The sequence below is a fragment of the Hipposideros armiger genome, unplaced genomic scaffold, assembly GCF_001890085.2.
Source record: "Hipposideros armiger isolate ML-2016 unplaced genomic scaffold, ASM189008v1 scaffold_8, whole genome shotgun sequence".
NCBI classification, from domain to species: Eukaryota; Metazoa; Chordata; class Mammalia; order Chiroptera; family Hipposideridae; genus Hipposideros; species Hipposideros armiger.
In genome coordinates, this window is record NW_017731358.1 from 2194030 (window position 1) to 2209420 (window position 15391).

At 36.1% G+C, this 15391-nt stretch overlaps 1 protein-coding gene across 11 annotated transcripts in view; it reads left to right on the top strand.

The window, feature by feature from the left end:
* Nucleotides 1–15391, top strand: part of DLG1 (discs large MAGUK scaffold protein 1) — a 248247-nt gene that overhangs the window by 13712 nt on the left and 219144 nt on the right. For all 11 annotated transcript variants that reach the window (XM_019651456.1, XM_019651484.1, XM_019651466.1 and 8 more), the window contains exon 4: nt 10358–10524. In XM_019651456.1, the coding sequence (XP_019507001.1) occupies nt 10358–10524 (167 nt within the window). The remainder of the gene's footprint in view (nt 1–10357; nt 10525–15391) is intronic.

The following is a 15391-nucleotide window of genomic DNA, read 5'->3' on the forward strand; positions in this document are numbered from 1 at the left end:
GCCACTCGGCCGGCCCTCATGGCTTCTATTTTTAACATTTAAATCTTTAATACATTGGAAATTATTTGGAAATAAAGTATGAGATTGCTTTTTTAAATATACATTTGTTACTCCCTAATACATTTTACTCCCTTATACATTATTATTATACTCCCTTATACATTTTCTTAAATTAGACTTTAATTTTTTTCAACAGTTTTAGGTTTACTGAAAAATTGAGTGGAAAGTACAGAGTTCCCATAGCATCACCACCCCCTCTCCCCTACTCCCATTTTTCTTATTAACGTCTTGCATTAGTGTGGTATATTTGTTACAGTTGATAAGCTAGTATTAGTATATTAAAAAATATATATATATTGTGACTGACTAAAGTTAGTAATTTAAATTAGGGTTCACTTTTTGTGTTATATGTTGATAAACTTGACATACACATTTGTTGCTTTGACATGTTTCCACCATTATAATATTATGCAGAATAGTTTCACTGCCCTAAAAATTGCTTGTGCATTTCTGTTCATTCCTCCTCCCTCCCCCAGAACCCCTGGTAACCACCCATCTTTTTACTGTCTCCATAGTTTTGCCTGTTCCAGAATGTCATATTGGAATCAAAAGTATGTAGCTTTTTCAGATTGGCTTGTTTCACTTAGCAATATGCATTTAAGGTTTCTCCATGTCTTTTTCATGGCTTTATAGCTCATATCTTTTTTCAAAGACTTTATTATTTATTTAAGATTTTATTGGGGGAATTGGGGGAGGGGAACAGCATTGGAGAATCGGGGAAGGGGAACAGACAAGGTGCTGTTCTTTAGTTCTTCAGTCTATTTGTGGAGGACGTCGCTTCACTGGGCCAAGTTGGCACCATCATTGCGCTCTTCCCGGGTGAGGCAGTTGCTCGCCAGCCATTGGACGGCTGCTCAAGGCAACTCACAGCAGCCTGGCTCCAGGTTGAGCTGTTGTTCACCATCTTAGCTGTAGAGGGCACAACATCACTGGCCCTTATGTGGGATCCGAACCAGGACCCTGTTGCTCAGAGCTGGCGTCCCAAGCCAACTCAACCAACGCGCCACTCAGCCGGCCCTTAAAGACTTTATTTTTAAGAGCAGGTTTAGGTTCACAGCAAAATTGAGAGAAAGGTACAGCGATTTCCCATGTACTCCCTGTCCCCACACATACATAGCCTCCTCCATTACCAGCATCCCCCACCAGCGGGTACATTTATGACAGTTGATGAACCTACATGAGCACATCATTATTATTCAAAGTCCATAGTTTACCTTAGTGTTCACTCTTGGTGTGCATTTTATAGGTTTGGACAAATGTATAATGACATGTATCCACCATTATAGTAGCATACAAAGTAATTTCACTGCCCTAAAAAATCTTCTGTACTCTTCCTGTTTATCCCTCTCCTACCTCCAACCCCTGGCAATCACTTTTTATTGTCTCCATAGTTCTGCCTTTTCTAGAATGTCATATAGTTGGAATCATACAGCATGCAGCCTTTTCAGATTGGCTTCTTTTACTTGGTAATATGCATTTAAGATTTCTCCACATCGTTCTATGGCTTGATAGTTCTTTGTGTGTACTGAATAATACTGCATTCCGGATGTCCCACATTTTGTTTATCCATTCACCTATTGAAGGATATCTGGGTTGCATCCAAGTTTTGGTAATTATGAATTAAGCTGCTGTTAACATCTGTGTATAGGTTTTTGTGTGGACATTTAAGTTTTCAACTCATTTGGGTAAATACCAAGGAGTGCAATTTCTGGATTGTATGGAAAGTATGTTTAGCTTTGTAACAAACCACAGAACTGTTTTCCAAGGTGGCTGTGCCATTTTGCATTCCCAGCAGTAATGAATGCAAGTTCCTATTGCTCCGCGTCCTCACCAGCATTTGGTGTTGTCAGCGTTCTGTATTTTCGCAATTCTAATAGGTATACAGTGTTATCTTATTGTTTTAATGTGCATTTCCCTGATGGCATATGTGGAGCATCTTTTCATTTGCTTATTTGCCATCTGTGTGTCTTCTTTGCCTAGATGTCTTTTAAGGTTTTCTTAATACATTTTTTCCATTAAATCAATTTTTATTTTCTCATAGATAAGAAATGTTGCCTATATTATGTTAAATTAGTACACATTCTTGAGTGTGTTTATTAGACTTCCTACTCTGATCATGATTTAGTACCACTTTATTTCTTTAGTTTGAGAAATGTTTCATGGTTTGTGAATTTCTCTGTTTAGAGTGATATCAGTTATCACTAGAAGCTAGAAAACTTTTTACTCAGCCCCTTTTGAGATATTTTTGGAATTATGTACCTTTTAAAATTCCCAGTGATTGCAAACTTTGAATTCTAGCAAGAAAATAATGAAGGTAAATGAAAACTTTTTACTTAACAGAAAATTTTACTTAGATTTGAGAATTCTGAAATATGTGATTTTAGAGATTTCACAAAATACATATTTTTTGTAATGATTCTCCTCTCTTCCATTGGACTGATTGCTTGTGTTCAAGTTTAATTTTGAACGTTTTTTTCTGTTATACGTGTTGTAGCTTTGTGAACTTATAATTTAGATCTTTTTTCCCCACAACTGCACTTGTGGGGAAAATGAAGAATAGAGTGTGATAAAACTGATCCAGTAGGCTCAACAAAATAAAATTTTTTTTTAAAGATTTTATTGGGGAATTGGGGAAGGGGAACAGCCAAGTTGTTTTCCTTCAGTCTTAGTTGTGGAGGGTGCAGCTAGCTCAGCTCCAAGTCCAGTCTCCATGTGGCCACCCATTGTCAGCTCAAGGTACCGTGTTCAATCTTAGTTGCGGGTGGGCACAGCCCACCATCCCATGCAGGAGTCTAACTGGAAACCTTGTTGTTAGGAGTAGGTGCTCTCACCGGCTGAGGCATCCTGCCACCTCTGGGCAGCTCAGCTGCAGCTCAGCTCGTGCGCAGCTCACTGGCCCATGTAAGAATCGAACTGGCTACCCACTTGTTCAGAGCTCGTGCTCTTAACCAACTGAGCCACTTGGCAGGCCCAAAAATTGATGTTTTTAATTGTGAGTCAACTAAAGGGTAGGTTTTCTCTAATACATGTTTCAGTGTTTCTGCATTGTCTTGTTTTCTCTTCTTGCTTGCTTTAGTGTATATTTGCAAAGGAAATCATTTTTTTCAGAATATTAAATAAAAATGTAATCAGTTATTTTTAATTACATGTCTGATCTATATAGGTATACATATATATTTATATACATATATCTATATCTGGTAAGCTATACGGATTTTCAGATGAGTATGAAGTTACTCTTGTCTATCAAATGGCAATCATTTTGGCTACTTGTGTGTTCTCCCATTTTTTTACATTTTCATAGTAAAGATTTAAGTTTAGAGTTGAACTCAAGTTAAATGTTTGCATAGGTTTATTAAAGGACTATCATTTTACAATGGTTAGTAAATTTGGCAATTCCTGATAACATAGTATTGAGAACTTGACTATTGGAATGTTATTTTGCTGTGGTTACATTTTCTTTTCAAAGTACAGTAAAACCTTGGATTGCGAGTAAGTTGGTTTGCGAGTGTTCTGCAAGACGAGCAGACATTTCTAATACATTTTAACTTGATAAATGAGCGATGTCTTGCAGTACGAGTAGTTTGTTTCTGGAACGAATTATGCTTACAAACCAAGTACATTTTAACGTGGTAAACGAGCGATGTCTTGCAATATGAGTAGTTTGTTTCTGGAACGAATTATGCTTACAAACCAAGTACGTTTTAGCATGGTAAACGAGTGATGTCTTGCAATACAAGTAGTTTGTTTCCAGAACAAATTATGCTCACAAACCAAGGTATTACTATATTTTGATATAATTATGAGTAGCCCTATTGACATTGGATATTGAAACATATAAAATGACTTATGTAAACCAGAATTAAGACATTTTCGTTGTCTGTGAAAGAGGTGGTTAATTTAATTTTCAAATTTTTGAATACATGTTTAGTGTTAGAAATTTGAAATAAATGTATGCTTAAGTTTCTGTAGTACCTTAAAATATAACCATCAATATTTTATAAAAACTTACCTTTTCAGGTGTTTTAAATTGGAAAACTTTAGGTGTTAATATAATTTTTTTCAATTTTCTCCATTTCTCAAAGGCATTATTGTTTTATCATATCTTATCATTTAATTCTTTTATTCCTCTTCCCAAACATATTCACTCCAATAGTATTCATTGAATGTCTTAAGTGTTCAAAGTAAACTTACTAATTCTTTTTTTTTTTTCATGAAGTTGATCTTTTGAGAATAACTTGGATTTTAAGACTGGTGTGTTAAATAGATTTCCAGGAAATAGAAATTGGGATTATGCTAAGATTTACCATGTTTTTGTCTTTCCTTTGATTTCTATTTGTGTAGTAACTTCTGTTTTACTTTAGACTAGATGTCTTGTGGAACTCAACGTTGTACTCCCCAGTTTAAAATACTCTATAATAAAGTAAATATTTAGAATCCTAGAATATTATTTTGTAAAAATACTTGTCACAATAATACTTTTATTTTTGTGCTAAATCTTTATTGTTGCGATCAGTGTGATATAATTCTCTTCTGACATATAAAATGTAGACTAACTATAAAGAACAAGGACTGCTGATAGCACTTGAAATATAAAATATAACTACTTTGGACTCATAAGAAAAGTTCAGTCTGTGAGTGCAATTTTTGCAGGAGGCGCTCTTTTTTATTAGGTGCACCTTGAAAAATCTTTACTGATACAACTGAAGGAATTTTAATGAAGAAATAGTTTCTAAAGAAGTGTTACATTGCTCCTCTCTATAGTCTTGGGACACCCTAAATGTGGAGAAGTGTGGTAGACAAATAGAATATATAAACTATGGAATGTTAGTCAAGATGAGATATTGGTTAAGATTAAAGATGTGTGTGTATATTTTTCTTTTTAAAGGAAAATGATAACTGTGACAGACTGTCATACCAAAACTGTCACCACACTGTATTGTGTGTATTCTGTTAACATGTGTTAACAGAAATATTTTAGTAGTTCTGCAAATGGTTTTAGGTAGCCAAGTATGGTAACTAGTCTATTTTTAAGTTGTATATTATCTGGCAATATCAGTTATTCTGACCCCAGTAAGAAACAAAAATAGCTGAAATAGATATTGTAAAACCCACATATTAAATCTCATGCACTTTACTCATTTAAGGTCCCCTAGACTCTCTCAGTTAGTTTTTTTTTTTTTTTTAAAGATTTTTTTTATTGGGAAATTGGGGGGATGGGAACAGTGCTGGGGAATTGGGGAAAGGGGAACAGACAAGTTGCTGTCGTTTTGTTCCTCAGTCTAGCTGTGGAGGACGTCGCTTCACTGGCCCAAGTTGGCACCATCATTGCGCTCTTCTCTGGCGAGGCAGATCAGTCGCCGGCTTCTGGATGGCCGCTCACTGTGGCTGCTGGCCGCTCACGCTGGCTGCTGGCCACACACGGTAGCCCATGGCAATCCACTGCCACAGGGACTGCAGCCCACGCCGTCGCCGGCGACTCATGGCAGCCCAGCTCCAGGTTGAGCTGTTGTTCAGCATCTTAGCTGTGGAGGGCAGTGTCACTGGCCCTCATATGTGGGATCCGAACCGGGGCCCTCTGGCATCCCAAGCGAGTTCTTAACCATCGCGCCACTCGGCCGGCCCTCAGTTAGTTTTTTTTTAATGTGATTGTGATATGCGTAACATAAAATTTGCCATTTTTTTAAAGCAAACTACTTTTTTTTTAAATAAATTTTATTGGGGAACAGCCATGGTCATTGGTTACACGTTGCTTTCATGCTACAATGGCATAGTTGACTCTTTTAGGGAGGACACAGTGGCCCATGCGAGGATCAAACCAGCAACCTTGGTGTTATGAGCACTATGCTCTAACCAACTGAGCTAACTGGTCACCCCACAATTTACCATTTTTAAGTGTACAGTTCAGTGGCGTTAAGTGCATTTACATTATTGTGTAACTATCACCACTGTCCATCTCTCATACTTTTTTCATCTTTTCAGACTGAAACTGTGTACGCATTAAACAATAACACCCCATTCCTTCTTTACCCTAGTCCCTGGTTACATCTGTTCTTTCTCTCTCTATGAATTTGACTATTTTGTGTACCTCATGTAAGTTGAATCATAGAATATTTGTTCTTTTATGACATACTCACTTAGCATAATGTCTTCAAGATTCATCCATTCATGTTGCAGAATGTATCAGAATTTCATTTTTTTAAAGGCTGAATAATATTACATTGTTTGTATATACTACATTTTGTTGATTAACCATTCACCTATCGATGAACATTTTAGTTCTTTTCACCTTTTGGATATTGTGAGTAATGCTGCTATGAGCATTGGTGTACAGATCCTGGCAAACCTCGTTTTATTGCACTTTGCTTTATTGCACTTCACACATACTGCATTTTCATCAACATTAAGGCAAGACCCTCCACAAGCAAAAGGATTACTACTCACTGAAGGCTCAGATGATAGCATTTTTTTAGCAATAAACTATTTTTTAAATTAAGGTATATACATTGTTTTTTAAGTCATGATGCTATTGCACACTTAATAGACTACAGTGTATTGTAAACATAATTTTTACATGCACCGGGAAAGCAAAAAATTCGTGTCACTTGCTTTTTTGTGATATTCGTTTTCTTGAGATAATTGCTTTCTTGTGGTGGTTGAGAACCGTACCCTCAGTATCGCTGAGATATGCCTGTATTTGTTTGAGTCTGTACTTTCATTTCTTCTGGGTATATACCCAGAAGTATATATCTTCACTTCTGATCAAATGGTCATTCAAAGTTTAATATTTTGAGGAACCACTATACTGTTTTCCACAGCAGCTGCATAATTTTTCATTCTTACCAGTAATGTATAAGGGTTTAATTTCTCTACATCCTCATCAACACTTTTTATTTTCTGTTTTGTTGATAATAATCACCCTAATGGGTATTTTACTCAGCTTATTTTGTCTTAAGCCTGATATAGTTAAAATAATATGGATATTTGTTTCTCTAGTCCATAGTTCAGATACAGCAAATTAGAAAGGACCGTTCAATAGATTAATATAAGACCTAGAATTAAGGCATTTCAATTGATAGTAGTAGCAAGATGCGAGTGAACTTTTGAAAATTCACGTAGGGAACACTTTATTCCTTGACCATACTAGATAGTAAAATGTTATTCTGAATTATATTAGTCTAGATCTCTGTTGTCTTATATGGTAGCCACTAGCCATGGTGGCTATTTAAATTAATTAAACCTAAATAAAACTATAAATTCAGTTGCTTAGTAACACTAGTCACATTTTAAGTGCTCAATAGTCATATGTAGCTAGCGGCTATCATATTGGACAGTGCAACTATATAACATTTTTATCATTACAGAAAGTTCTTCTGGACAGCAGTGGTTCAAATTTTCATTAGAGATGTTATTGAGGGGCAATACAGCAGTGTTTCTGTTAGCTAATTATAGAATAAAAGGTAACAAATTTGATATTTGAAATTTGACTTACAATAATGGGAATAATTTTACGTAGTGGTGTGGGCTGCTTGAGATATTGGTAATCAATTACTCAGTACTCATTTAATGCTCTTGGGGGCATGATACTATACTAAGAGCTCTGAGGGTTTTTGTTGTTTTTGTTTTTTGTAGGTCCTGTCTCTCTGTATATATAGATCTGTGTGTATGTATAGCTATCCTACATATGTAAAAATATTTATCTTTTACATATATAGAAATATATGTCCTGCTATACAAATATACACATACTCTCACACACATATCTTCAAAAAAATTCCTTAATATTTTCTGGAAAATAGTCCATATTTAAATTTCCGTAATTGGCACAATGTCTCTTGTAGCTTACCCCACTATCACACACACCAGTCAAGGCTCAGACATTGCATTTGGTTTGCTGTGTCTTTTTCATTTCCTTTATACAGAAAAATACTTTGAAACAATTTCTTTTCTCTTTCATGTTACTGACTTTCTAAAGAAACCAGACCAGTTGTCTTGTAGAATGTCCCCTGTTGGATATACTTATTTGCTTTGCTTTTCTGGCGTTTAACTTCTTCCTCTATCCCCTGTATTTCCTGTAAACTAGAACTTGGTTAGGTTAAGACTTGATTTAGGTTTAGGTTAAACAATTTTTGATAAGAACACTTTGTAGCTGATGCTCTGAATTTGAGGTTTTTATTTTTTTCATGATGGTTATGTGAACAGTTTTATATAGTGATTCATGGTTTATAAATGCTTTCACATACAATTTTTTTCTAGTAATATTCTGAACACCCTTTGCAGCAGGTTGATATTATCCTCACTATGCAGGCCTTAGTTTGTATTGGCCCTTTACTTAGAAAGTTCTACAATTCCATTGGTTATTAAACTGAAAAGGATGTTACTTTGTCTCTACTGTCTTAGCCCATTGTTAAAGGAGATACTAATCTTTTCATCATAGTGGGAAAGAAGTAAAAGTTACTGCATCTATGTTATTTATAGTTATTGTGTATGATTCTGTATAGGATAATGCCCACCTTTGCTGACGAATAATAATTTTCCTCCTTTAAAAAAATCAACTCAAAATTATACCAGTAGGTGAATAAAGATCTAATAGTGTTGAATTTAAACGTTATGTAAGTACCACTCAGAGCTTCTGAGCAGCATGAATAACCAGTGTTAATATACTAAGTTTATATAATTCCAGCAGATAGCAAAGTAACTTGGTCTTCTAAATTATACTGTGCTACTATAAGTAAATATGACTTCATTTAGAGTTTTTCATACTGTTAACTAATTATTTCTAAAATAAAATAAAATATTTAACTTAACTATTTCTAAATATTTGGAGCAGAGATATCTAAAAATACTTCTAGTTCTTTGATTTTATTTTAACTTATTATTTTTTGGTTTTGCTTTACTTTGATTAGAAGAGCAGTTAAAACCACTTGAAGGGTTTACATTCCCAGCCTGGATATTGGTAGTACAAACATATAAAATATCAGTAATGACTCATGTCTGCAGAATTTACAATAATATTAGCTGCTCTCTGTTAGGAACCTATTATGTGCCATTGTGCACTTCACATGTATTACACTCAATCCTTGTAACAATTCACAGTGATAAGAGGCAAGTTACCAAAGGTTAAGTAACTTGCCTAAACATGTAGTGAATTGTTAAAGGAGGTAAGGGATTTGAACTCAGCACTGACTTTGAAGTGTACGAGGTGTGATCAAACAATACGGTGAATGTTTAAATAAAAAAAATTTATTGTAGTAAAAAACACATTGCCATTAATCCCTCTCAAAATACTCCCCCTCGCTTCAAACACACTTATCCCATTGTTCTTGCCTCTTTCTGAAGCAGTTCTGGAAAGTCCTCTTTTGTGAGCATCTTTTGTTGTGCTGTCATGGCTGCCTTTATGTCCGGAACCATTTTGACTTTAGTGAAGAGCCAGAAGTCACACTGTGCAAGATCTGGTGAATAAGGTAGATGAGGACACACTGTAATGTTTTTATTTGACAAATGCTATATACCAGAAGCTGTGTGTGACACGGAGCATTGTCATGATGGAGGATGATTTTTGGCACACTTCAAAACACACCTCACAAACACTGACTGCACCAAACAAGTTGAAACTTGTCACACATTGTTACTAAGGTTCAGTGTGCTGCTTCCCGTATTGAAGACCTCTGCCTTTCCATTGGATGGCACTCAGCAGCAGCATTCACCGTATTTGTTGATCACAACAGAAAGACTTCGTGTCACACATCACTTCTGGTATGGCAGTTTCTGTCAAATGAAAACATTACGGTGTGTCCTCATCCACCTTACTTACTGGATCTGGCACCATGCGACTTCTGGTTCTTCCCCAAAGTCAAAATTACCATGTAAGGTAAACATTTCAAATCCATTCAGGACATCGAGGCAGCCACGACAGCACAACTAAAGACACGAAAGAGGACTTCCAAAACTGCTTCAGAAAGTGCCAAGAATGATGGGATAAGTGCGTTCGAAGCGAGGGGGAGTATTTTGAGAGGAATTAATGGCAATGTGTCTTTTACCATAATAAATTTTGTATTATTTAAGCATTCACTGTACTGTTTGATCATACCTTGTAAAAAGCCTGATTTTCACACTGTGCCCTGCAGGTTCTTATGCTTGTGACATAAATTAAGAAAATATTTACTGTTTTAAGTATAAGATTGGATTTGTTACTAATCTAGGATAAAAATTTTGCTTTCGGGTTATATTGTTTTAGCAATGCATAGTTTAATTAGAAAATATAAATACTTTTAAATTTTTTCCCCCTCACCTCTAGATATTCAAGAATTTTATGAAGTGACCTTACTGGATAATCCAAAATGTATAGATCGTTCAAAGCAGTCTGAACCAATACAGCCTGTGAATACTTGGGAAATTTCCAGCCTTCCGAGCACTACTGTGACTTCAGAAACACTGCCAAGCAGCCTTAGCCCTAGTATAGAGGTAAGATAAAAAGTTTTCCTTAAGCTGTTTTCCAGTGTTCAATTTATTGGGGTTACTAAATTTTTTTCATTTTATTAAAATAGATATTTTGTGGAAATATTTTCAGTGGAATAAAGAGGATGTGATTAAAAATACTTTTGAAAAGAAAAGCTCAGAATCTCTGGTGCCCCGTCTTAAAATGTTGTGAATGGTTTTAGATCTGAAATGCTTGCCTCAGACTATTGGAAACTATTTTGCATGATAGAATCTCAGTGAGGCTCCATCTGTGTGATAATTAGACAGAAACTGTACTTTGAAAAGATGATTTTCCTCTGGTATTCTTTCTTAGAAATTGAATATAGTTCTGTAGCCCTGGGCAGTTTAGTTGCTGCATTTATCCTAAGGATTGCGTTATTTAAACTCATTAGAGACTTATCAATAAATCTACAGGTCAGAATTAGTTTCTGTATTTTTCTGTAATTAAAACTTTATATCTTTGAGTTTTCATAACCATTTTAGTAATTTTCTTTGTTGTGATATGTTGCTGCTGGGAGAGTTAGATATGACATAATAGAGATATGAAGCATTTTGTAATGAGGATTCTATCTTAGCAACATTAGTCATTTGAAGGTGGTTGTCTGACTAAATTTGACTCTAGTCCCTTCTAGTTAGTACTAGAGAAGTGCCTGGAAAATTGAATCAGCTTCTGTTTGGTGAGTAATAAATCAGGGAAAAGTAGTGGTGGGCAGCAACAGACAGCCCTTTGGTAATAATAAAGGAGACAGATTGTCAGGTTTTTTTTGTATTAAGTAACAGCTATAGAATTTTAGAGCAGGAAAAACCAGAGAACATCTGACTGCTCTCCTTTATTTATTTTATTTTTTTATTTTTAGATTTTTTTTTTTAATTGGGGAATTGGGGGAGGGGAACAGCGTTGAGGAATCGGGGAAGGGGAACAGACAAGCAGCTGTCCTTTTGTTCTTCAGTCTAGTTGTGGAGAACGTCGCTTCACTGGCCCATATTGGTATTATCATTGCACTCTTCCCGGGTGAGACAGTTGCTCACCAGCCATTGGACTGCCGCTCGCGGTTGCTCACACCAGCTCATGTTGGCTGCCAGCCGCTCGTGCTGGCTGCCAGCTACTCATGGTAGCTTATGGCAGCCCCACTGCAGCAGGAGCTGCAGCCTACACCATTGCCAGCAACTCACGGGAGCCCAGTTCCAGGCCGAGCTGTTGTTCCCCATCTTAGCTGTAGAGGGTGCAGCGTCACTGGCCCTCATGTGGGATCCGAACCGGGGCTCTGCTGCTCAGAGCTGGTGTCCCAAGCCAGCTTTTAACCAATGCGCCACTCAGCCAGCCCCGCATTCCTTCATTTTAAAGATGAGGAAACAGATCCAGAAGAAAATGAATGACTTAACCCAGCTTATTTAGCTTATTTATCTAGTTTGGACAAGTCTCTCTTTGGATTTCAGACCTCTTAGTACCCAGTTCACAGTTCTCTTTACTAGTCCTGGTATTTTTTTACGTTTCTCAATGATTAGAGATTGTAGTGTAGTATTGTCTGTATATTCTTATTTTCCTATTTTATTATTTTTTTATCACTTTCTCTTTGGTAATTTTAATTTCTTTTCTCTTTATTTTTATTTGTTTTTTAAATTGGGGAATTGGGGGAAGGGGAACAGACAAGTTGCTGTCGTTTTGTTCTTCAGTCTAGTTGTGGAGGACGTTGCTTCACTGGCTCATGTTGGTATTATCATTGCGCTCTTCCCGGGTGAGGCAGATCAGTTGCCGGCTTCTGGACGGCCACTCACTGCGGCTGTTGGCCGCTCACGCTGGCTGCTGGCTACATACGGTAGCCCATGGCAACCCACTGCCACAGGGGCTGTAGCCTACGCCGTCGCCAGCGACTCACAGCAGCCCAGCTCCAGGTTGAGCTGTTGTTCAGCATCTTAGCTGTGGAGGGCAGTGTCACTGGCCCTCATATGTGGGATCCGAACCGGGGCCCTCTGGCATCCCAAGCGAGTTCTTAACCATCGCGCCACTCGGCTGGCCCAAAGTAGGTAACATTTTTCTGTTTGTAGTTAAGTATCTTTGGGGTAGTACTTACCACTTTGTATTGAGTGAATTTTTACCTGATTCACCCATAATGTTTCTTGCCTGAATCACTTATTTCATTAGATGTTCTAAAATTTTGATTCCCTCCTCATTTTATCATTCCATTTCTATTTATTAGTTGGTATCTTCTGTAAAAAGTACTTTTCCCCATCAACTAGGGATGAACTTTTGTTCCAAGAAGACAGGCTAAAACTTGTATTTTCTTTGAAAGACTGGTTTTTACTTTTTTTATTTATTTTTTAAAGATTTTATTGGTGTATTGGGAGAGGGGGACAGACAAGTTGCTGTCCTTTTGTTCTTCAGTCTAGTTGTGGAGGACGTTGCTTCACTGGCTCATGTTGGTATTATCATTGCGCTCTTCCTGGGTGAGGCAGTCGCTCACCAACCATTGGACGGCCGCTCACAGCGGCTCTCGCCAGTCACTCGCTGTAGCTTACAGCAGCCCACTGCATTAGGGGCTGCAGTCCACACCATCACCGGCAACTCACGGCAGCCCAGCTCCAGGTCGAGCTGTCGTTCACCATCTTAGCTGGAGAGGGCGCAGTGTCACTGGCCCTAATGTGGGATCCGAACCTGGGCTCTGCTGCTCAGAGCTGGCGTCCCAAGCCAGCTCTTAAACAACGCGCCACTCGGCCGGCCCGAAAGACTGGTTTTTAGAGTAGAGTTTGTTTAATAATCCCCTTCAAAGGTAGCTTAATAAGTTTCCCCCCTTTTTCTTGTTCTTTTTTAAAAAATCTATCACTGTGGACTGAGATTTTTATTTATTTAATAAACACTTTGTACATTTCTTATGGGACTTATATTTTACTATTATTTTGGCTCTTTTTCAATCTCTTAAAAAATTATTAGTTTGAAAAAGTTACATCTACAGAAAAATTAAAAGAATAATAAACTATTTTTGTCACATTTCCTTGCTCTCTGTACACACACACACACACACACACACACACACACACATACACACTTTATTTTTGCTGCTCTATTTCAGAGCAAATTGTAGATGTTATGATCTTTTACCCTTAAATACTTCAGCATATATCTCCTGTGAACGAGGGTATTTTCTGTAAAATTAAAAAAATTGTTTTTACTTTATATAAACATTAATAAAAACATCTAGTAAATAATCATCAGGTTGATGATAATTTTGATAATTATAATTATAAATATAAAATTGATACAGTGCCATTATCTGTATAGTCCTAATCAGTATATGTTCAAATTTAGTACATTCCTTATCTTTGGAACCATCTATTCTACAATTCTATATCCCTGAAGCAGAACTTCATTTCCGCTCTTACTATTGACTTTGGAAGATAGCTGACAAAATTTTACAGTACAAATGAATTGTTACAATTTTGAATTTCCACCTTCAAAATTATTGGCAATCCTATGCATTGGTGGTGAGCTATTTTCCTATTTTCTTTGTCAGTGCTTTTGTGGTTCTTATTTTTCTTTCTGATGCTTTATTTCTTTAGCAGAACGTCTCTATCTTTCAAAGACAATAAATACATCACAGAGACATTAGTCTGATCACCCTCTCCCACCACGAATATTTAGTGTTGTTTCATTTAATTCCAGTGTTTTAGCAGTGTTATTTTAAAAAATGTACAAAATATGAAATAAGGCACAACACCTATGCAAAACCCCTGTAATTTAAAAATTTCATCAAGACCAGAACTGATAGGTGTACTAAGTGAATTGTACATAAGATGTCTGCAAGTAGATTTTGATGATCACTATGCTATTATTTTACATTCACTATTATATAACTTTTTATATTTTTATGCTTATGTCTTATGACAGTCTCATCCCAGTGTTTAAAAGATAAGTGCTAGTTTTAGAACTGAAGGACATACCCCTAATTCAGCAACTTCGAAATGGAAGTGAACAATAATGAAATGTCTATGAGAGAAGTGAGACAACTGCCGTATTATGCCAAGCTGTTAATCTAGGAGAAAACTTGGCAAAATATTTTACAGTTACTAAGAAAATAAAAGTCTGTGTTACAATGTAAGTATTTCATTGTGGTTGTAGATTTATGTGCTGCAAGAAGGCATCCCTGATTAGTCTTTGATCATGTGATGTTTTCAGTAACTCATTTAAATAATTTTGTTCTATATTTGTATCTGCATCTGTTACTACCTTCAGTATTAGAGCAATGATATCTTCTCATGTGCTCTTAAAAAGAAACAACTCTTTTTTTTGTATGACCAAAGTGATAACATGCTTATTGCAAAAATTTATAACTTTATAGAAATATATTTTCAGTTATGTGGAAGTCACCTTCTTAAATAGTTAATACTAATATTATAGCTTCTGTTATGTTCTTGATCATTTTCTCTTTTGGAATTCTATTCTCCTTATGTGATACCTATAACCTCTCTCTCTCTCGGGTCTTTGTTTCCTTCTTTCCGTTATCCTATAAATAATGTTCAAAGATTTCATTAAAAGAAAAAGATACAGAAAAAGTACTTCTCAGTAGGATCCTATAGCATTCCTTCTTAGTTAAGCTTCTTGAAAAACTAGTTTACCTTTTTTCTTTCTTTGCTTCTCATTCTAAATATACTGTAACCTGTCTCGTTTCCACAATAACTGCTGTCTCTCAGTTATTGACCTTAAAAAAAAAATCTAATTACAAAGATAATTCAGGCATATCTTTAAAAAAACATATACAGAGAAATGCATATTGTTGTAAGTCCATCTTTTTCTAGTATTCTTTCCGAGATTTCTTTTTTTTTTTTTTTTTTTTAAGATTTTTATTGGGGAATTGGG